Genomic DNA, 23,524 nt, shown 5'->3' on the forward strand with positions numbered 1-23,524 from the left:
AGGATGCACTTCGATTCTTTTGATCAAGACCTTGACATTGACACTGACTCGACGGAGACAAAGCCGGTAAAAGTTAACGGGACCGACCGGGCGCCAGGCGCTGCTCGAAGTCAAAGGGCCCCAAGCCCCTGCGGTAGAACACCCCCTGCCATGGGGAAGGTTTTCTGGGCTTTCTCGATTCCTCCAGGGAAGCCCCTGTTGGAAACCAGCCTCGAGAGGGGGAGTTTCTCACTTTTCTTTAAGTGGACAAAACCCTGAAGTCCTGAGTATCCAGAATACATTAAAAAAAAAAAGTTAAAAAAAGAGAATAAAGGTAAGCTTCCAAATTATTTTTATGAAGCAAATATAAAATCTTAAATAAATATATTTTTTTTTAAAAAAGAAAAGAACACGGGCTGTGAAAGAATGAACTGAGGGGGAGGCCGGTGGAGGCAGAGGGTACCTGGGTCAGTGAAGCCTCACATTCGAGTGGAGACGCGCAGGATGGCGGGCGGGGGGGTGGGGTGGGGGTCAGCCAGGTGAGCAGTACCGGGTGGGGAGGTGATGGTGGTACATCTCTCTCTCTCTCTTCCTCTCTCACATGCACACACACCCCTGCAGCCCCCTTACCTGGAGGAGCACTCATTCTGAGCTGTGCACAGGAGGGACATGGAGATGAGCGAGAAAGGGGTGGGGGGCGGGTGCCCAGGCGCTGCCTCTCACTCCGCTGCTCTCCCCGGGCCTGGGAAGCCTGGCCGCGCCCTCACTCCTCACCTCTGCGTTGCCAAGTGCCGTGAGCTCTCTATCCTTATCGACACCCCTCGACTCCCCCACGACTCTGCTCCATCCCCTGGCCACTGTCTTGGAGCAAGCTACCATCATCTTTCTCCAGGACAACTGCAACACAAATGTTCAGAGGACAGATGCATCATGGGTGCGCGGCAGGATCCCCCTCCACAGCCGGCCGGGCGGTAGGAACCATTTTAACCTTGCGGGCCAGCCCGGCTGGTGTGGCTCAGTGGTTGAGCGCTGACCTAAGATCCAAGAGGTCACGATTTGATTCCCGGTCAGGGCACATGCCCGGGTTGTGGGCTCGGCTCCTAGTAGGGAGCGTGCAGGAGGCAGCCTATCCATGATTCTCTCTCATCATTGATGTTTCTCTCTCACTCTCCTTTCCTCTCACAAATCAATAAAAATATATATAAAAAAGAAATTAATAAAAGAGTAAACTCGTGGGCCATAGGAAAGCTGGGAGTGGGCTGGATTCGGCCTCAGAGCCCATCGTTGGGACAGTCACCTAAAGGATCAAGTCTCAGCCCCTTAACCTAGGAACTGCACCCCGAGCCCTGCCCACGTCTTCCTGGTGCTCCCTGACAGTCCTCCCCAGGCACTCTCTGCTTCTTCAGTGGGTTGTACTCTCCAGCCCCCCGCCTCCTCTTCCACCCCATTTCCAACCTGGGGATGCTGGCCTCCCCCAGGCTACCCTCTTTTTCAGGACTACTTATTAAACACCCTTCCCTAAACCTCTCCCTACTTCCCCCGCAACCCAGTCTAGAAAAAAAGAGAAATCCAAATGTAAAACTGAGATGTTACAATGGGAATGTAACTATTTAAAAAATAGAAATTTAAAAAATTCACGAGACTATGTTGCAAGTCTCTATGCAAATCAATCTGAAAATGTAAATGAAACAGACAATTACCTAGAAAAATACACCAAAATGACCCCATTAAAGATCAAAAGCTTCAACAAATCAAGTTTTTGTATAATACAGAAAATTGTCAAGGAATTTCCTCCTAAAAGAAGCACCAGGCCTAAAGAGTTTCACAAGAAGTACAAAACTTCAAACACTCGATAGTTTTAACGCTGCATAAATTCCTTCAGTGCACAGGAAATAAAGGTAAGGAAGGAGACCTGATTTGGGGTGGTGAACACACAATACAATACATAGATGATGCATTATAGAACCGTACCCCTGAAACCTACATAATTTTATTAACCAACGTCACCCCAATACATTCAATAAAAAGTTAAAAAAAAAGAAAATAAAGGTAAGCTTCCATATTATTTTTATGAAGCAAATATAACATTGATACTTAAATATCACTTATAAATATTGGTGCAAAAATCGTAAAATAAATATTAGCAGGCAAAATCAACCTCATATTAAGAATATAATTCAATATAACCATGCACATTTATTCCAGGAATGCAAGGTTGGTTTAATACTAGAATAAAATATACCATATTAAGTGATCTAAAAAAAGTCATCTGATTATCTCCACCGATGCTAAAAAAACATTTGATAAAATCCAACACTTATTTCTAGTTAAAAAACAAAACAAACCACATGATGTCTACTTCCTTAACATGATAAAAATATAGAAACCGTAGTCCCAAAGCCAGCATCCACTAAATGAAGAACCACTAGAGGCATGTCCACTAAGATCAGGACAAGACAAGGGCGCCTACTACCCCCACTACCATTCATTATTGTCCTGGAGGTAGGAACCGGTGCAATTAGACAAGAGAAATCAGGCAGCGCCACCAGAGCTGAAAAACAGAAAGTAAAACGATTTGCAGATGATATAACAGGATATGCCCTGGAAACCTGAGAGAAGGCTCAAATTAACTCAGGCAGGAAAAGCCTTAAGCAAGCAGCAGCATATAAAATTAACAGAGAAACCAATCGTCTTCACATACACATAACAGCGAATACAACCCCATAGACAACAGTATTAAAGAAGGTGAAATGCTTAGAAATCAACCTGGTCAGAAATGTGCAAAACCCAGGATAAAGGGACACTTTAAAAACGGGCCTACATGATGCAAAAGTGGACATCAACAAGTATAATGACATCCCTGCTCTTGAGTAAAATGACTCCACACCATACAGATGTCAGTGCTCCTGAAGGTCATTCATAAATAACACAATCCTCCAGAAAATACCACCAAACGTTGTATCTAGCAAGACAAGTTGTTAACACTAAAATTCATGGGGAAGAAAACAACAACAACACATGCTAGAACACCGGGGAAACCGGATATTCTAGAGTCAGAGACACACGAGTGGTGTCTAGTCCTCCCACCATTGAACCATGCTATGAAATCTCTAAATTTAAAACCAACGAGGAACTGGCATTTACACAAACAAAGCCGTCAGTGGAGCAGAAGAGAAATCCAGAAAGAGACTCAAGTTCATGTGGAAATGTGGCATATGGTAAAGGTGTTATCTCAGACCACTGGGCTCTTTAACAAAAGTGCTGGACAACTGGGTAGCCATTTAGAAAAAAAATAACATTAGATCCGTACCTCACACCATCCACACAAATGAACTCCAAACTCAAGAAAAAACTGGTGATGGAAAGGGACTTGACTTGGGGTGACCACCCAATACAATAGACAGATGATGTGTTACAGAACTGTACCTCTGAAACCTATATAATTTTATTAACCAATGTCACCCCAATACATTCAAATAAAAAAGAAATAAATATACAAGTACTAGAAGAACACAAAAAAAATCCTCTATAAACTGTGTGCACAGAGAGAGTACAATAAAATAAAAGATAAATAAATTGCACTCCATAAAAATTAAAAATGTTTTTACATGGCAAAATAATTGATAATTCAGTAAAAGATATATACATATTTGTATAAGAGGATTACTGCAGCTTTTACCGAAAAAGTGTTAGTTTAGATCAACTGTGAAAGTGAAGTCACCTTTCCTAAATAAACCACTTAGAAAGGTCCATTTAAAAAGAGCATGGTGGCCTGGCTGGTGTGGCTCAGTGGTTGAGCATCGACCTATGAACCAGGAGATCATGGGTCAATTCCCGGTCAGGGCACCTGCCCAGGTTGTGGGCTCGATCCCCAGTGGGGTCGTGCAGGAGGCAGCCAATCCATGATTCTCTCTCATCATTGATGTTTCTATCTCTCTCTCCCTCTCCCATAATCAAAGTATATTTTAAAAAATATAAAAATAGAGAGAGCATGGGGAGGGAGAGATGACCCACAGGGAGGGAGGGAGGAGGGGAGGAGGGCTTCTCTCTGCATTAGTGTCGGCTCCAGGTTTACCTTGTTCAGTTTCTTGTGGGCCCCGCTGTGGTTCCCCTGTGCCAGGTCGGCGCCACTCAGGAGCCGGTAGGTCTCTGCCACCTCGGGACTGAGGTCACCAAACACCCCCACTTTGGCCTCCAGGGACTCCCTCAGGATCGAGGTCGCTCTCTGTGAAAGGGACACAGAGCTGTCTGGTTAAACATGTTCAAAAGCTGATGAAGATCAGTGCCCATTAAGAAAACGAGGTAGCCCGGCCGGCGTAGCTCAGTGGTCAAGCGTGGACCTAGGAACCAGGAGGGCAGGGTTCGATTGCCGGTCAGGGCACATGCTCGATCCCCAGTGTGGGGCGTGCGGGAGGCAGCCGATCAATGATTCTCATCATTGATGTTTCCATCTCTCTCTCTCTCTTCCTTCTTCTCTGAAATAAAAAATATATATATTAAAAAAGAAAGAAATGATGTAACTCACTGCCTGACAGTGGCCACATGGCCTTCCTCATCCATGCCTTGCACAAAGTAGACGCCTACTGGATGCTCGAAGAGTGAGGGTGTTGCGTAGCCCTCTGGGTATCAACTGGGTCGCCCATGCAGATAACTGGCCAGTTGTGGCCCAAACTCACTCACCTCTTCTTGCCCAGCGCCTTGCAGAAAATGGCAATATTCATCTTGAACCGAGAGGAACTTGGCTTTCCCCATCCCTTCTGCATCCTTCAGGTGAGCCAGGCTCTCTCGGAAGTACCGTTCAGCCACATCTGAAGCAAAGTATTGTGACAACAACTGTGAAAATGGCTCTCGGACTCGAAATGGAAACCACAGAGACGCTTGTAGGGGCGGTGAACTATCTGAAAATAAGCTTGGGTAAGAGAACCCTGAACCCTGTTGAGGAGAATGTCGTTTGCCCGTTCAGCTGCCTGTGTCATCAGAAAAGATTCAGATTGCGGAAGGATACGGCCATTTACTTTCCTCGCTTTTTTGAGACATCTTAGCTCTCCCAGGGATTCGGTAATGCAAGATACCAGCTTAAAGAGACCCCTCTTTCTTTTCTTTTTTGTTACTCCTCACCCAAGGATATTTTTCCACTGAATTTTAAGAGAGAGTGGAAGGGAAGGAGACAGAGGCAGAGAAACATTGATGTGAAAGAAACACATCAATTAGTTGCCTTCTGCACGCACTCTGACCCAGGCCGGGGATGGAGCCTGCAACCGAGGTCTGTGCCCTTGACCGGGAATCGAACCTGGAACCCTTCAGTCCAAGGACCGACGCTCTATCCACTGAGCCAATGTGGGGGGTGGTGGTGTCTGTGCATTTCTAGAGTATTACTCCACTTTGTTTTTCTCTTGGTAGGAGAAAATTCTACTGCCTGGAAAGTATTCCTTCCCTTTTACTTGCAGCTGACTCATCGCAATTTAATGCTCAAACTCTGTATTCACTTTGCTGTGTTGATGATCGGATGACAGCGAATGGGGCATGATGTGGCATTTTTTCTGTTGGCATTACCGACATCAACATTCCACGTCTCAAAATCAACGAGTGGAGTATGCCGGAGAGTTCTGTTTTCTAATCGGAAATGAGCCGAAGAACGGAACCAAGCCCTCTTGAAGAGTAAGGATCTTTCCCGGCTAGTGTGGCTTAGTGGTTCACCATCGACCCAGGAACCAAGAGGTCGCCGGTTCGATTCCTGGTTGCGGGCTCAATGCCCAGTAGGGGGCATGCAGGGGGCAGCTGATGAATGATTTTCTCTTATCATTGATGTTTGTATCTCTCTCTCCCTCTCCCTTCCTCTCTGAAATGAATAAAGACATATTTTAAAAATATTTTAAACAAACACAACCCTCACTAGAAAAACACCACCACCACCAACAGAACACCTCTTCTAGAATCTTCAGCAACCCGATGCGCTGGCCTGGGCAGCGGATGAGTCACTTTCTAAAGCAGAGGAGCATGGCTTAGCTGTAAACCTGAGCCCTCGGGGCACAGGTCAAGGCCATCAATCTCCTCCTGTTTTCACTCCCATGGGACGTTCAGGCTGCCTGTGGGTCAGGGCGAGGGAGGAAGCAAGTCCCCGTGGGCAGGGCGGTGTAAGGTCCCCTCACTGCCCGTCAGACCCCGTTCCGTCTGTGTGACTTCACTCAGAGAACATGAGGAATGCAGGGTCACGACTGGGCACCCGGCGGGGCAGGAGGCTTTAATTAAAACCAATTCCTGTAGCCCAGCCGGCGTGGCTCAGTGGTTGAGCATCAACCTGGGGGTCAGGGTTCGATTCCCGGTCAGGACACATGCCTGGGTTGTGGGCTCGATCCCCAAGTAGGGGGCGGGCAGGAGGCAGCGCATCAATGATTCTCTCTCATCATTAATGTTTCTATCTCTCTCCCCCCCCCCCTCCCTTCCTCTCTGACATCAATAAAAATATATTTTAAAAACAGATTAAAACAACAACAATTCCTGTAACTCTGGGCAGCGTGCACTTAAAGGGAGGCCTGTGTGTACCGGGCAACAATGATCCTTTGTGAAGGTCTTGGGAAAGGCTGCACTCTGTACTGAAGCATTAAGGACCCCAGGGGATTTGAAAATGGAAAGTCTTAGAGCCCAGCTTGGCATGAACCCCGAGGAGCAGTCACCCAGCAGGCGGACTGAACCCACTAAGATCCTGCGGGGCGTGCCGGGAGGGCGTCGCAGGGCTGGGCTGGGGCGTGCAGGAGGCAGCTGATCCAGGATTCTCTCTCATCACGGACGTTTCTCTCTCTCTCCCTTCCTCTCTGAAATCAATAAAAACATATTTTAAAAATATACATGGATGCTGACATCTGCTTGGGGAGCTCAGAGCAGGACTGGCTCGGGCTGGCTGGGCATTCTGTACTGAGAGATGGGCCTGAGGAAGAGCACAGGGGGGTCAAGAGGGTGGGGAGGCCGGGGAGGAAGGAAGGAGAGGAGAGGAAGGAAGAGCAGGGGAGAGAGGTGGGGGTGTGGCCAGTACTGGCTTCCACGGGTGTCCAGCAGCAGGGGCAGCTCAGGAGGGCCACGGGAAGAGGGGAAGGACACCTAACGGAGGCTGCGCCCAGGTGGCCCTGTCACCTGTCAGGAGCCCGTGGGAGCTGAGTGCACGAGGACGCCAGGGGCTGCCCGACTTCCGGTTTCTCTAGGGCACACGGGACCAAGGAGCATCAGTAACCCAACAGCAGGGAGCGGGCCCAGCCTGGGGCAGGCGGAGGAGGCAGCCCAGGAGGGAGAGTGGAGAAGAGGGCGGGGTGTGTAGGGTGAAAAAGAGGAGACGTCATCAAGATCCAGGGCCTGGGTCCTGATACTCACATATTTCCTGTCTACTGTGCAAAGTGTGGGAGAGGCTAGGCCCATGGTCGGCACACTGCAGCTGGCGAGCCACATGCGGCTCTTTGGCCCCTTGAGTTTTTAGCAAAGGCCAGCTTAGGAGTACCCTAATTAAGTTAATAACAATGTACCTACCTATAGAGTTTAAGTTTAAAAAATTTGGATCTCAAAAGAAATTTCAATCATTGTACGGTTGATATTTGGCTCTGTTGACTAATGAGTTTGCTGACCACTGGGCTAGGCCATGGGGGGGCCGGGAACATACTGGTGCATAGGGAGCTGTACCTCAAGAATGCACCCCAGCCTTGGCCAGTTTGGCTCAGTGGACAGAGCGTCGGCCTGTGGACCGAAGGGTCCCGGGTTCGATTCCAGTCAAGGGCATGTACCTCGGTTGCAGGCCCCTCCCTGCCTCTTCCTCACCCGGGCTCTGGTCGGGGCACGTGCAGGAGGCAACCAATAGATGTGTTTCTCTTGCATCGACGTTTCTGTCTTTCCCTCTCTCTAAAAATCAATGGAAAAATATCCTCGGGTGAGGATTTAAAAAAAAAGAAAAGAAAAAAAAAGAATGCACCCCACGCTCATGAGTCCGGTCCACAGAGCGAGGGACCCACCCCCGCCCCCGAGGCTCTGAGGGGGCACAGCCCGTTCCGCTTGGATGTGCCCGGCGCTGCCCGGCCCCCTGGCGCCCGGCGGCAGATGGGCCACTTCCAAACAAGGCCGCCCGTGCTGGGCCTCTTGAAGTAAGTTTACACTGACATGTACTTGGCTTCCACCCACTCCATCTTCACATCCTTCGAAAGGAGAGTTAAGAGCCCTGACCCCTGGCAGGCGGGGCTGGGAGAGCTGTTGAGACCAAGTTTGTCGATAAGGCGGCCTGGCTCCGGTTCATGGCATTCCGGGGGCCTGCCGTGGGAGGCCTTAAGCAATCCGGGTCCCGCCTGACTTCTAGGGCAGCGTTGTCTGCATAAGGAATGCGGGGAAGGCTTGGGGCAAGGGGATTAGCGTGATGCTCGCTGGCTGCTGGGCCAGGGGCATTTTTTTCATCAGAGGGCAATGCCTTGCATGGGCAATCAGCAAGCAGGCTAGGGAAGATTCCCCAGAGGAGATTTTTTCCCTCATTAATTACTCTTTTTTATCTTTGCCTTCTATTTATTGGCCTTAACTTTCTTGTTGTTGTTAAGACTTGCTCGAGGATATTTTTTCCACTGAATTTTAGAGGGAGGGAGGGAGGGAGAGAGAAACATCAATGTGAGAGAGACAATGATGTTACCATCACTGTCTCATCATGGATGTTACTATCTCTCTCTCTCTCCCTTCCTCTCTGAAATCAATAAAAATATATTTAGCCGAAACCGGTTTGGCTCAGTGGATAGAGCATCGGCTTGCGGACTCAAGGGTCCCAGGTTCGATTCTGGTCAAGGGCATGTACCTTGGTTGCGGGCACATCCCCAGTAGGGGGTGTGCAAGAGGCAGCTGATCGATGTTTCTCTCCCATCGATGTTTCTAACTCTCTATCCCTCTCTCTTCCTCTCTGTAAAAAATCAATAAAATACATTTAAAAAATAAAAAAATAAAAAAAATATATTTAAAAATAAACAAAAATAAAAACTGATCACCTCTGAAAGCAGACCAGACGTCCCTGGGCGCCCAGCCCGGGTTCCCTCGGGCTCTTTGCTACCCACGTTCGGGTGCAGATTCGCTGGATTTGAGAACCAAAGACTGGAGGAAGGCGCACAGGGAGACATCTAAGGACCTGGGGATGCTCAGATGCCTGGATAGAGCCTCGGCCGCTCCCCGCAGGGCCTGCGTCACAGCTCCGTCCCCCTGCCCATCCCCAAAGCCCAGACGTGTGCAGGCCAGGCGGGCAGCAGGCAGCACCTGCCCGCAACCCCCCCCCCACCCCCCCACGGAAGGCTGGCTCTCACCGTGGTGCTCGGGCCTCCCGGAAGCCACGGCGGCGCGGGCGACACAGTGGGCGGACTCCCCGGCCTCCTCTGCGGACGGCTCTCCGCTCAGGACGATGAGATGCGCCTGTCGCCGTGGGAAGAAGAAACAGGCTGGTTTCCACGCTTGGCAGCAGCGGCAGGGAACGCACTGTCCCCGTGGCGATAAGCAGGGAGCCGAGGAACGTTCTAGCCAGCTGGACAGTGTGATGGAGGTGGAAGCAGCGACCTACTCTGGGGGCGATGGATTCTAAAAGCGCTGTGTGGCGGGAGAGGGAAAGCACGGGGCACTGAGTCCCGATGGCTTGTGGCTGCGGCCAGAGGCCAGGGCCCATCGGTAAGCAAATTATTTCAAAGGCTCTGCTCCGAGGAGAGGGGTGTCAGCAGAGGGGGTGGGAGGGTCTCCAGGAGGAAGGAGATGGATTTAAAAGGGTCAGTGCAGCCCTAACCGGTGTGGCTCAGTGGATAGAGCGTCAGCCTGCGGACTGAAAGGTCCCAGGTTCAATTCCGGTCAAAGGCACGTACCTTGGTTGCGGGCACATCCCCAGTAGGAGGTGTGCAGGAGGCAGCTGATCGATGTTTCTCTCTCATCGATGTTTCTAACTCTCTATCCTTCTCCCTTCCTGTCTGTAAAAAAAAATCAATAAAATATATATTTAAAAATAAATAAATAAAAGGGTCAGTGCTGCGATGGAGGATTTGGCTGAGTGGTTAGAGCATCAACCCTGGGACGAAAGGGTAGTGGGTTCGATTCCTGGTCATGGGCACATATCTGGGTTGCAGGCTCCCAAACCCCAGTAGGGGCAAGTGCAGGAGGCAACCCATCAGTGTCTCTCATGTCGATGTTTCTCTCTCTCTCTCCCTCTCCCTCCTCCCTCCCTTCCATCTCTCTCTGCTCCTTCCCTTCCACTCTCTAGAAATCAATAGAAAAAATATCTTCAGGTGAGGATTTAAAAAGAAAAAAAACGGGGGGGGGGGCAGTGCTGTGCAGAGGAAGTGGGCAAGCCCAGACCCTCCATCCACTGGTCAGCTCAGCACGGGGGTCCCCCCCCCCCGTGTCAGCAGCCTCCCCCACAGAAACCTGGATCCCTCCCCATGCCTCGTCCCAGTGAGTCCATCTGCCAGCATTCTCTGCAAACTGGGCGGGGAGGGCGGCCCAGGCACAGAGCACAGCTCAGTCCTTAAAAATCAAGCCGGTTTTTAAATTCCTTCGGGGAAAAAACACAACCCTGCCATCCGGGGGGACGTAAAGCAATAACGAACCCTCGCGAGCAAAACACAAAGTGCATCGCTTCGCGGAAAAACATGTAAAATACATGCGTGGACGAAACGGTCCAGTCACTTCTCGCCTGCCTATCAGCAGGGGGGGTTTACAAGTGCCTATGAGTAACACAGGTCCATTCATCCGATACACAGGTATACTTACAGGTCGCCTGCTACAGGACACGCGCGGGCCAGAAAGCAGGGCGGTACAGGAAGAAACAGACAGAAAACACCAAGTCACACAATGCACTGCCGTGAGCGGGCAGATAGCGCCCAATAAATCGCCAGAACACCAAGACCAGAATCCCACGCGTTTCAAGGAGAAACAGCAGGCCAAACAGATGAACAACAACTGATATTGGAGCTGCACACTTTATATATATACTTTTTAAAAAACATGTTTTTATTGATTTCAGAGAAGAGAGAAGGGGAAGAGAGAGAGAGAGAGACATCAACGATGACAGAGAATCATGGATCGGCTGCCTCCTGGACGCCCCACACTGGGGGCCGAGCCTGCCACCCTGGCATGTGCCCTGACTGGGAATCGAACCGTGACCTCCTGGCTCTGGCTCACGGGTCAATACTCAACCGCTGAGCCACACCGGCTGGGCAGTGGGCGGTAGGTAGCTCTAGACTTTTTATGATCGGGGCTACTCCACGTCAAGGTTGCTGGTCATGACTCTCATTGCTGTGTTAGAACCATCAGAATTTCATATTCTTAAATGCTAATGACATCCCTTGTTTGGGAACTACTTTTGTTATTAAAGGATAGAGACAAATGGGAGAAAGTGGTCTTGGCAACGCCCCGATTAGTCATCCCCCCCCACCCCCCCGCCCCGCACCCCATCTGGCCTGAAGGGCCGACTGGAGATGCTTTTCAAACAGCAGGCGCCCCGGAAAGCAACGCCCTGTAAGTGAAGACAGCAGGAGCCGCAGGGATGGAGGCAAGGGGTCTGGTGGTCAGTGTGTGGGGAGAGGAGGAGAGCGAGAGGCGAGCCTGCCCCGCTCCCCATGCCAACGGATCATGTTGATGATTCTGCCCTGGGCTCACTGTAGGGAAGGTTTTCAGGGCCGCACACACCACAGGGGCATCGGGGCAGCGGGGAGGGCGGTGGGGGGGAGGGGGAACCTCGGCTAAGAGCAAGACGCAGCTGGGAGTCCCCGGGGCAGTGGCTGGAAGGGAAGTCGCAGGGTGCCCGTGGCCGTAGAAAACCGAGTTCTCAGGGCCCCGGCCTGAGCCAGCTTCTTTTAATAGCCGGAGAGAGTCCTCCGTGGCAGCTCTCCAGGGGTCAATTTTAGCTCCTCCAAAGGGCTGGCGAGAGAAGGCCCTGCCCCCCACTCCGCTAAGGGTTAGCACCAAAATAGATGTGTCGGGGGCTTGCGTTTTCTGTCCAGGTTTGGTAGCAAGTAGGTGTTCTCTTAACACTTAACTAGGCTTTTAGATAGGAACGCTAATACTGGCCTGTCACTTTAAAAACCCTAAGTGGTGCCCTGACCGGTTTGGCTCAGTGGATAGAGCATCGGCCTGCGACTGAAGGGTCCCAGGTTCGATTCTGGTCAAGGGCATGTACCTTGGTTGCGGGCACATCCCCAGTAGGGGGAGTGCAGGAGGCAGCAGATCGATGTTTCTCTCCCATTGATGTTTCTAACTCCCTATCCCTCTCCCTTCCTCTCTATAAAAAAATCAATAAAATATATTAAAACCAAAACCAAAAAAAAACAACAACTCCTAAGTGGTAGGAAAGACTAAACAACAACTTTAATGCCCCCTCCCTGCTGTCTGTAAGCCGCACTCTCTCTTCTCCCCACTCCCAGTCTGATTCCGGACAGCTCCCTGCTGTCCACTGTTTCCCGTGTATCCTTATCCTCTCGGAAATACCGACAGGCGCCCACCCGCGTGGCTCAGTGGCTGAGCGCTGACCTATGAACCAGGAGGTCAGGGTTCGAGTCCACCCGCGGTGGCTCAGTGGGGCTGGCTCTATTTTTCTCCGCTTGCTTGGGTCCGTTCCTGAAAGGCTTGGGGACTGTTCTACATTCTGCAGAAAACGAAAGGTCTTTTCTCTCTGGGTGCTGGTCACCGCGAAGGAATGCGGAGTGAAAAACAAGACGGGAAGTAATAAACCCCCTTTTCTCTGTGTGCGTCTGATAAATGGCTCGGAGGCACGAGCTCCCTCGGAGAGCTTCGGCCACATTGGACCTTTCTGTCTCAGGGGACGTCCCCAGAGAAAAGGGGGGCATGATCAATGTCTAATGACGGCCGCTGACACATAAGAGGAGCTTGTGCTGGGAACACGCCCACTGGCTCACAAAGCCCTGTCCAACTTGAACCCGTGAGCGGTTCTGTGAAGTGGCTGAGGGTCTCTCTCCCTTTCCTTTTCTCTGCTTGAGGGGTTAAGTGACTTCTTTCATCAAACAGAAGCATCGGAACTCCAAGTCAGATCTTCCCATTCCAAATCCCATGCTATTCTGACTTCACCAAGGGACCCCTTGAACAGGAATCGGCAAGTCTTTATTGCAACTCTCTAATCTTTCTGAACCTCAAGAGTAAACAACAAGAAAAGTCACCGGTCAAACCTGACAAGTATGCCCTGGCCGGTTTGCTCAGAGGTTAGAGCGTCGGCCCACAGACTGAAGGGTCCTGGGTTAGAAAGGTCCATTTAAAAAGAGCATGATGGTGGTCTGGCTGGTGTGGCTCAGTGGTTGAGCATCGACCTATGAACCAGGAGATCATGGGTCAATTCCCGGTCAGGGCATGTGCCCGGGGTTGTGGGCTCGATCCCCAGTGGGGGCCGTGCAGGAGGCAGCCGATCCATGATTCGCTCTCATCATTGATGTTTCTCTCTCTCCCTTCCTCTCTGAAATCAATAAAAAAATATGAAAAAGGAAAGAGAAAAGCGCTGGGTCTGGAACAGCTTTGGCAGCCGGCGTGCTGCGGCTCACCTGCAGGAAGTGGTTGATGGACGCGTCGTGGAGCCTCAGGGCCCGCTCTGCGCCTGCCAGCTCCCTCAGCACCGGCACGCATTCCAGACTCTTCTCTCCTCTGCTGCTCTCCGTGTGCTCCAGAGCCTCTTGGTAGTGGGGCAGAGCTTCTTCGGATTTCCTCCGGCCTTGATACATCCTAAAACATCAGAGTGACGGTTTTTACAATAATTACAATGGAAATTGCTGGGAATACAGGTGGTCTGGGTGGTGAGGATTTGGCTCTCCGACCCCTGTTGTCCAGGTTCGTTTCCTAGCCAGCTATGACTTTTAAAAAAAAAAAAATTTTTTTTAATGGGTTTCAGAGAGGAAGGGAGAGGGAGAGAGAGATAGAAATATCAATGATGAGAATCATGGATCAGCTGCCTCCTGCATGCGCCCCCGCTGGGGATCGAGCCCTCAACCCAGGCATATGGCTTGACTGGGAAGCGGACTGTGACCTCCTGGTTCATAGGGTGACGCTCAACCACTGAGCCACGCTGGCCTGGGGGGGCCCAATAGTAATTTATCTTGAAGAGGTACTCTGGCAAGACAAGAAGATCTCCATGAAAGAATGCTTACCTAAGCATTCTCTGTACTAGTGGAAAAGAACAAAGCACTTAAATTGCACCAACAGGCAATTGTCCAAGCAGGTTACAGTAAGTACATCCATACACCGCGGAATGCCACTTAGCCATTACAGGTAATGTCGATCCATATTTACCCATATGGAAGCACATCTACTACCTATTCTAAGCGAAAAAGCAAATTACAAAAATAACTTTGCATGCTATACAAAAACTTTATATCTAATCTATATGTACACAAACGCATAAAGAGATATTTAGCCCTGGTGGGTGTGGCTCAGTTGGTTGGGCGCTGCCATTTCAATTCCTGGTCAGGGCACATGCCTGGATTGTGGGCTCGATCCCCAGTGGGGGGGCGTGCAGGAGGCAGCCGATCCATGATTCTCGCTCATCACTGATGTTTCTCTCTTTTCAATCAAAATATTTTTTTAAAAAAAAGCTTAGAATATAATAATTGGATTTTGAAGAGGCTTTGAAACATAGGGTTGGTAACATATCACTTAGCTGAAAAATAAGGTTACATAAAGATTACATAATTGAACACAGAAGTCAGCAAACTATGGCCTTTGGGTCAAATGTACTGTTTTTACACATAAAGTTTTATTGGCACATAGCCACGCCCACTTGTTTACATATTGTCCACGGCTGCTTTTGCCTGTGGCCGATGAAGCATAAAATACTTACTGCCTGGGCCTTTACAGCAGGGGTGGGGACCGTCCATATAAGGCCCCTGAAATCATTTGGTCTGGCCCTGCCAAGGCATTAGGGGTGAGTTAATTAAATGCTTGACCAAATAGAGCAGGCTGATTTTTAAGATGATAATTTTGTACGGCCCGCAGATGTTTTAACTATCCAAATGGCCCACGGTAGAAAAAAAAGTCCCCACCCCTACTTTACAGAAAAAGTTTGCCAACCTCTGGGCTAGAATCTAGAGCAAGTCGCATAGTTTCAAAATGACTGCAGATTCTTTCCACCGAATTGAACCTCGAGAACTCAGACAATACCACAGATATTTGAGTAAAGGGGGAAAAAAAATCACCTTCTTCCTCTCATGCTCATAAAGGATGAAGCATTTGCCAAGGGAGGCGAGAATCGGCCTCTCGTTTCCAAGGCTCCTTAAATGGCGTGCGTGTCCTGGGCACTCACTTTGGAGAGAGAATCCAGCCATGTGTTCCAATTCCCGCAGGTTTTTTTGTTGTTGTTGTTGTGTGTGTTTTGTTAATCCTCACCCCAGGATCTTTTTCCATTGCTCATCTTAGTCCTGGCTCTGGTCTAACGTCCTAGACTGAGTGGGGTGCCTCTGTGAACACTTCACTGTGCTTCCCCAGAATTGGGAACCCCTCTGCTCAGAAAACATCTCTCATACTGTATTTTTGTGGTTTTTTTTTTTAATTGATTTCAGAGAGGAATGGAGAGGGAGAGAGAATCAATGATGAGAATCACTGATTGGCTGCCTGCTGCACACCCCACACTGGGGATTGAACCCCGACTGGGAATCGAACCGTGACCTCCTGGTTCATAGGTCGACGCTCAAACCACGGAGCCACGCCAGCCGGGCTCTCATACCGCAGTCCCACTCTGGGCACACACCTCAGAGATAACGTTGTGCGTGTGCCCAAAGAGACATGCGGAAGAGGGGTCAGGGGAACGGCGTGTCTAAGAGGCAAAGTCAGGAGGCGATTTACAAGTTTTACTCTCATGTTCCCGAGAAGGGACCATTCAATCCACTTTGTCTCTCCCCCTCCCTTCCGCTCTCTCTGAAAATCAATGGAAAAATATCCTGGGTGAGGATTAACAAAACACATAACAACAACAACAACAACAACAAACCTGCAGGAATCAAAACACATGGCTGGATTCTCTCTCCAAAGTGAGTAAGCATGACTGGATGGAATGGTGGTGGGAGGGACGCGGACAGGTACACGGGACGGAGCTGCAGGCCCCAGTTAGGGCTGGGAGGCTGGAGCATGAGTCACTCTGCAGCACGCATCTGCCTGCCCAAGGAGGCGAGAGCTGGCCTGGCCCGATGGGCACCATAAAAGGCGAGGCAGATGGAGGAGGTGGATGCACCTAAAAGATACCCTTTTAAGAGAAATGCAAATCCCGTGAGAGCTGCCCGAGGGATTATCCTGGCCTTCCACCTCCAAGGCCTGGCCCTGGTGGCTGTGACTGTGACTACAGAAATGCACAAAACCAAAGCCTCCTTGCTTTCTTTTTTGTTTTATCTGCACCCGGGGATATTTTTTCTGTTGATTTTTAGAGAGAGTGGAAGAGCAGGGCGGAGGGGAGAGCAGAGAGACACAGAGAGAAACACCGATGGGAGAGAGACACCTTGATTGGCTGGCTGCCTCCTTCACGGGGATCAAACCTGCAACCATCAAGGTACGTGCCCTTGATGGGAATGGAACCCATGACCCTTCGGTGCACGGGCCAACACTCTAACCACTGAGCAACACCGGCCGGCCAGGGCAAAGCCTTGTTGCTTTCTAGAGCAGATCAGTTTGGGCAGAACATTCACACTTCAGCCAGGAAACAAAGCCGAGGGATTGAATGGAAACCACTAGTTGAAACATGCGAGTTGTAGGAACTGGGTCAAGGTGAAGATTCAGCATGGAAAAAGAAGTGGCGAAGTTTAAAACAACTCCCCTAAATACAAGGACAGCTGAGAAAGGGGACTCATTTGTTAGGAATTCAAGGACAGATGCGTGCGAGGCCCGCCACCTGCTGGCGAGATTTGGTACTGCTTGTCTGGAAAGCACTCCGGGAGGAGGTGCCGGATTCTGGGTGGAGGAAGGAAGGCATCTATTTGACTTGGCAGCAACGTTGTTCAATATTAAGCACAAATGACATTAGTCACATCTCAACAGATGGCAACAAACATCAGATCCGGGGCCTCTGATCTGCATGTGTCCTGTCTTACAGTGCACGATAGAACGCCTACTTCCGGGCAGGGAGCAATTCTGGACTAGTAGCCTTTTGCAACCACTACCATCTCCTGTTACACCCGTGCGATCAGACGGTATGATGAGTTCTTTGGGGGTCTGGCTTCTTTCACAAACACTGCTCGTGAGAGTGACTCAAGACGTCAACCATAGGAACACTCTGATCATTTTCTTTGGATGAACATATCACAGTTTTATCTATTCGACCTTCTTGCCAGAGGTAACCATCAACTTATTTATTTATTTATTTTTTATTTTAGTGTTTCAAATTTACCTTTATTGTTGAAAGTATTACAGATGTCCCCCCTTTTTTCCTCCACTGACCTCCCCATCCATCCTGGCCCCGCCCCTCCCAGGCCTGTACCACTATTGTCTGTGTCCATGGGTTATGCATATATGTATGCATATAAGCTCCCCAATAGTCTCTCCCCATCCACCCACCTTCCCTCTGAAATTCATCAATCTCTCTCTCTCTCGCTCTAAGTTAAGAAATAAAAATAAAAATAATAAAGAAGATATGCTGCTGTTTTAACCTCCCACCCAACAGAATGTATAGACTACGTAAAACAATGACTGGCAGAACCATGGACAGCGCCAAACAGCCCAATAATCGTGCATCAAAATTCAAGTGCGCTTATCTTCAAAACTAATATATCAAAGTTGCAAAAGATAAACAAAAATATAAATCTGAGTCACCCTAAGGCAGACTTATTGCAACCTTAAACACGACAAATAGCTCCCTAGGAACCTTCCAGAAACTTGGCCCTGGACTAGATCCCAAAGGAAGCGTCAGTAAAAAATTGCAGGGTCCGTACCATACAAATACGTTTCTGTCTATAATACCATAAAATCAGACAGGAATAGCATCCAAACACCCTGAAAAAAAAAATCTCATATATCTTCAAACTAAAACACAGATCACGTGAATAATCATTGGCTTAATTAAAAGGTAATTTATACACTAAATTATAGATACTAAAAACTGGAGGGGGCGTGCAGGAGGCAGCTGATCCATGAATCTCTCTCATCATTGATGTTTCTCTCTCTCTCTCACTCCCTCTCCCTTCCTCTCTGAAATCAATAAAGGCAGATTTAAAAAACAAGAAACTTCCTGCCTGGAGACAGAGTCTTCCCGCAAAGAACCGCCAGCCGTCAATGCTCACGAAAAGTCCCGCACTGGAAACTTACCGCGCGAATGACAGTTTGATCCGAGCCTGGATTTCTATCCACTCTTCCTTCACGATCCTCCCACATCGCAGCAGCTCCTTTGAAAGCCTCTCTGCTTTCGCCAAGTTCTCTGCGGCCTCCTTAAATCTGAGCCGCGTTCAGGAAACATGACCCTTGGTTCTAGATTCCGGGACCCGAGTTCCTGGACATCCTGGGCTCTCTATACACTTCCCATCACCCTTCCCGGGTCATCTGTCAGCTTTGAGAATCATATATAATAAAAGCCTAATATGCAAATTGTCCCCTCCAGCAGGAGTTCGAACAGGGGGTGGGGCAGGCCGGCCAACTGCAGGAAGGGAGACCCCAGCTGGCGGTGGTGGTGGCAGGCAGCTGGGGGGAGGAAGGTCCCGGCCGGCAGCTGCTAGGGACCCTACCCGTGCACGAATTTCGTGCACTGGGCCTCTAGTTAAATATAAGGAACATGAACAGTATGTCTCTTTGTAAACAGAGGCCAAAGGATACTTTTTTATTGTTAATCCTCAGCCCAGGATATTTTCCATAGATTTTTTTTTTTAGAGAGAATGAAAGGGAGGGGGAGAGACAGAGAGAAACATTGATGTGAGAGAGACACATTGATTGGTTGCCTCCCACACAAGCTCCAACCTTGGCCGGGGATCTAGCCTGCAACCGAGGTACATGGCCTTGACCAGAATCCAACCCAAGACCCTTCAGTCTGCAGGCCAACGCTCGGAGCCACACCGACAAGGGCCAAAAGGATACTTCTGAAGGGAGAGTAGGGCTCTCCCCAGCGTATGAAATAGCTCAATGGAACACCGGAAAACATCCGTGTTGTCGTCATAGGGAGGCACGATGGAGTTGGTGAGGATTTCTCTGGCTTTCTCTGCATGGTGCTTGGCCTGCAGGGACAGTCCTGGCGACAAGGAAGAGGAAGTCTCAATTTCTCTATCATCCCAGTAGGCCAGAATATAGTTAGTCACTTACGGTCAGGGAATCCAATGAGGCCTCCTTGACCTATTCACTATCAAGGGGAGAGGTCCCGGGGCAGCAGGAAATCCTCTCTAATAAAATGGTAATATGCAAATTAACCATCACTCCGCTCCATAAGCCACGCCCACCAGCCAAGCCACGCCCACCAGCCAATCAGGGCGAGTATGCAAATTAACCCCAATCCAAGATGGCTACAGCCACAGAGAGCAAGGTTTCCCAGGTAACAGAGGAAGCCAAGCTTTCCATAGACATTGCAGGCCTAAGCCTCCATTCAAGCTACAAAGTTTCAATTATAGAAGGTAAACAAATTCAAACAAATGGCGGCAGAATGGAGCTTGAGAGAGCAAGCCAGGGTTGCCGGCGGCAACAGGGGAAGCAAAGCTTTCCGCACACCCTGGCCAGGCTCACCCGCTTAAGGCAACAAAGTTTCAATTGTAGAAGGTGAATTAACTGCCACAGAAATGGCTGCCGGAGCCCCAGGCTTGGCTCCGCTCCAGGCTACAAAGTTACAATTGTAGAAGGAAAATAAATTCCAGATACCAGGGCCTCCCCTTGGGTTGCCAGGGGGCGTGGCCGGCCTGCAAACCACCACAGGCCCCTCGCTCAGGCCGCCCCACACCCCAAGGGAACCCCACCCTGATCCGGGACACCCTTCAGGGCAAACCAGCTGGCCCCCACCCATGCACCAGGCCTCTATCCTATCTAATAAAAGAGTAATATACGATTGATCATCACTGCAACACACAATATAGCTGCCCCCATGTGGTCAAAGATCCTGCCCCCATGTGGACACAAGATGGCCACTACAAGATGGCCAGCAGGAGAGGGCAGTTGTGAGGCACCCGGCCTGCAAGGGAGGGCAGTTGTGAGGGACCAGGCTTGCAAGGGAGGGCAGTTGGAGGTGATCAACCCTGCAGTAGAGGGCAGTTAGGGGTGACCAGGCTGGCAGAGGAGGGAAGTTGGGGGCAAACAGGCTGGCAGGGGAGCAGTTAAGCATCAACCAGGCTGGCAGCAGAGTGGTTAGGGGGTGATCAGGCTGGCAGGCAGAAGCGGTTAGGGGCAATCAGGAAGGCAGGCAGGCAAGCAGTTGGGAGCCAGCAGTCCTGGATTGTGAGAGGGATGTCCGACTGCCCGTTTAGGCCCGATCCCACCAGGATCGGGCCTAAACGGGCAGTCGGACATCCCTCCAGGAATCCCAGATTGGAGAGGGTACAGGCTGGGCTGAGGGACAACCCCCCGCCGTGCACGAATTTCGTGCACCGGGCTTCTAGTACTGCCATAACGGTAGCAACCAAAGTGTTTTATACCTAGTACTGAAGATGAAATCCACTCCCCCCCGCCCCCCCCCACCCTGTAGTCGAGATAAGATCATTTCTCCCTGAAAATGGTCTTCTTATTTATCAATTTTTCTAAAATATATTTTTATTGATTTTAGAGAGAAAGGGAGACGCAGAGAGAGATAGAAACATCAAAGATGAGAGAGAACCATGGATCGGCTGCCTCCTACACGCCCCACACTGGGGATCGAGCCTGCAACCGGGGTATGTGCCCTGGACCGGGAATCAAACTGTGACCTCCTGGTTCAGAGGTCGATGCTCAACCACTGAGCCACGCCGGCTGGGCCCAAGAACCCTACTATTAACACCCTAAAAAACAAACCTCCAAGGGCCCAAATCTTCCTTCTCTTTTTTTATACATGATATATAAAAAACTCTTATTGACTCTATGTGAAGGGAGATGGCTTCCCAATGTGTGCAGAGGAGAATGATCAGGATAATTTAATCCCTGCAGTTACATGTGAGTCCAATTTGGGGGGAAAAAAGCAGAATCCAACCAACTGAGCCTCCTGGGTCTGAGCTGAGCTCACCTTTCAGCTGGAGGTAGCCTTGAGCCAGATTAACGTACGCCTCTGCTAGTTTCCAGTGGTAGCTGCCATAGCAGATCCTGGTCAATGCTACGCAGCGTACAAGCTCCTGGATCGCCTGCTTATACTGTAAGGAAAAGAAAACAGGCTTACCGTTAAAAAAATTATTTTAAGTATATTTTTATTGATTTCAGAGAGGAATGAAGAGGGAGAGAGAGAAACATCAATCTATAATAATAAAACTGTAATATGCTAATTAGACCAGACAGCCGAATGACCTTCTGGATGTCCTTCCGGACAAAGCCGGGGCTGCGAGGGCTGAGGAATTTCGTGCATCGGGCCTCTAGTAAGAGATAATCATCAGTCGGCTGTCTCCTGCATGCCCCCTGCTGGGGATGGAGCCCACAACCCCGGCATGTGCCCTGACGGAGAATCAAACAGTGACCTCCTTGTTCACAGGTCGACGTTCAACCACTGAGCAACACTGGCCAGGGCAGAATTTCCTTCTTTTTATGGCTGAATAATATTCCATTGTGTATATATATATACACATTTTCTTGGGAACATAACCTAAGCCAGTGGTCGGCAAACTCATTAGTCAACAGAGCCAAATATCAACAGTACAACAATTGAAATTTCTTTTGAGAGCTGAAAACCGACTTCTGCGCATGGGCCATGAAGTTTCAATTGCACTATACGTGCGCGCCCGCACGTGGTATTTTGTGGAAAAGCCACACTCAAGGGGCCAAAGAGCCGCATGTGGCTCGCGAGCCGCAGTTTGCCGACCACTGACCTAAGCTATTGCCCTTCTCAATGACCCGTGTACAGGGATGGAGCAGGAAGGCTCCCTACCTCGTGTCGGCTGGCATAGGACTTTGCTTTCTCTTCACAGAGCTGGAGTTTCTCTCGGGGAGGCTGGAAGAGGACTGTCTGAGGCAGCTTGCTGGCGAACTTCCTTCTCGGCGTGATGCTGACGGCAGCCACAATTTCATCTAAGTACTTGGATATGTGGGTTTCCTGTGATTCTTCCATGTTCTTATAGACATTATCCTCTGGTTTTTAAATAAAAAAAAGAGACGTGTTACGTGATCTTTTTCATGTCGACTTTTCCCCGAGAAACTGAGGCTCCAGGAAGATTTCAACACTATATTAATGACTTCTTTGAAAATAGGAGCATTCTCGCCCAGCCTACATGGCTCAGTGGTTGAGCATTGACCTATGAACCAGGTCACGGCGGGATTCCCGATCAGGGTACATGCCAGGGTGGTGGACTCCATTCCCAGGTTGGGGGCGTGCAAGAGGCAGCCGATCAATGATTCTCTCTCATCACTGATGTTTCTCTCTCTCTTTCCCTCTCCCTTCCTCTCTGAAAGCAATAAAAATATATTTAAAAAAATAAAAAAGAAAGTGGCCATGTTACCAAACAAGGTATTTAAAATACTAGTATGTTTTTTTAAAAAAACTTCCCTAAGAATTCTTGGATTTTTCTTTCTTTTTTTTTTTTTAACCAACATAAAGCTCTCTTCCTTTGATGTCTTTATTCCCTGATATAGACATTTTCGTCCAGAAGGAATACTTATTCACGGCCTATTCGGTCATGCTAGGAACCGCCTCAATATTTCAATGACGAAGTTGTCACTGTCTTTTTCTAGCGATCCTTCCTCACAACAGGTATTTCAGAGACCAGGTTACCGCCTCCCCTTTGGCAGGGACCTATCAGCGCGCACCGCCGGGCCCTGCAAACCCGGCGCTCAGGCTCACTGCTCGCTCCCTAACCTTGGCCGTGCTGCCGAAACCCACCCAGCCTCCGTTTTTCGTCCGTCAAAGGATTATAATAATAGTACCTGTGCCATGGGGTTGCTGTGAGGGTTACAAGAGGTAAGCCATGCACAGCTCTTAGCACGCCGCCTGGAACCCGACAAGCGCCCGGCATCAATTATTGTTGTAACCCCTCCACGCACACATTCAGGGCGTGCACGAATGCCTGAACGGATGCACGAATGAGAGCGCAGAGGAGGTACCGGCGGCCTCTGAGGTTGGAGCCCGGATAAACCACACCTTCCCCCTGCAAAAGCAAAAAGCTACACCTTCCTGACAGCGAGCCCGGAGCCGGAGCCGGAGCCGGAAGCGAGGGTCGGAGGTGGGCGGGGCCAGTATGCCGGAAGCGATGCTCTCGACCAATGGCCACACGGCTTGGGAAAACGAGCGTCTCGTCCGACCTTTCGTGGAACCGCGAGACCAGGGGGGCAGTTATCGCGAGATTCCGGCCTCCGGCGCCATTCCCGCTTTCCCAGCTCCCGGTAGGGAGGGCTCCGCCCCGCCCCTCACCGCCTAGCCCCGCCCCCTGCCCGGCGCTCCGCCCCGCCCGGCGCCCCACGGTTGCTGTCCCAGCTCCGCCGGCCCCCAGGTGAGTGTGGCGTCCCCGAGTCTCCC

At 50.0% G+C, this 23,524-nt stretch overlaps 2 protein-coding genes across 8 annotated transcripts in view; one reads left to right on the top strand and one right to left on the bottom strand.

Moving 5' to 3' along the window:
* TTC23 (tetratricopeptide repeat domain 23) overlaps positions 1-23,203 on the bottom strand; it is a 28,548-nt gene extending 5,345 nt beyond the window's left edge. The window contains exons 1-11 of one of the 6 annotated variants that reach the window (XM_079763841.1): positions 22,936-23,203; positions 21,944-22,143; positions 21,095-21,218; positions 19,000-19,150; positions 18,241-18,366; positions 13,506-13,683; positions 9,828-9,929; positions 9,285-9,390; positions 4,660-4,787; positions 4,055-4,204; positions 754-876 (exon numbers count right to left, since the gene is read on the bottom strand). In XM_079763841.1, the coding sequence (XP_079619967.1) occupies positions 754-876; positions 4,055-4,204; positions 4,660-4,787; positions 9,285-9,390; positions 9,828-9,929; positions 13,506-13,683; positions 18,241-18,366; positions 19,000-19,150; positions 21,095-21,218; positions 21,944-22,123 (1,368 nt within the window). In that variant the 5' untranslated portion in view covers positions 22,124-22,143; positions 22,936-23,203. Of the gene's footprint in view, positions 1-753; positions 877-4,054; positions 4,205-4,659; positions 4,788-9,284; positions 9,391-9,827; positions 9,930-10,197; positions 10,739-13,505; positions 13,684-18,240; positions 18,367-18,999; positions 19,151-21,094; positions 21,219-21,943; positions 22,144-22,935 lie in introns of those variants that run through there. The other 5 variants (XM_079763842.1, XM_079763843.1, XM_079763844.1 and 2 more) reach the window with 5 other exon arrangements.
* Positions 23,204-23,426: 223 nt separating this feature from the next.
* Positions 23,427-23,524, top strand: part of LRRC28 (leucine rich repeat containing 28) — a 42,160-nt gene continuing 42,062 nt past the window's right edge. For both annotated transcript variants that reach the window (XR_013813167.1, XM_079764200.1), the window contains exon 1: positions 23,427-23,498. The gene's annotated coding sequence lies outside the window, so the exon portion shown is untranslated. The remainder of the gene's footprint in view (positions 23,499-23,524) is intronic.

The sequence above is a fragment of the Cnephaeus nilssonii genome (genome assembly GCF_951640355.1).
Source record: "Cnephaeus nilssonii genome assembly, chromosome: 24".
Taxonomy (NCBI): domain Eukaryota; kingdom Metazoa; phylum Chordata; class Mammalia; order Chiroptera; family Vespertilionidae; genus Cnephaeus; species Cnephaeus nilssonii.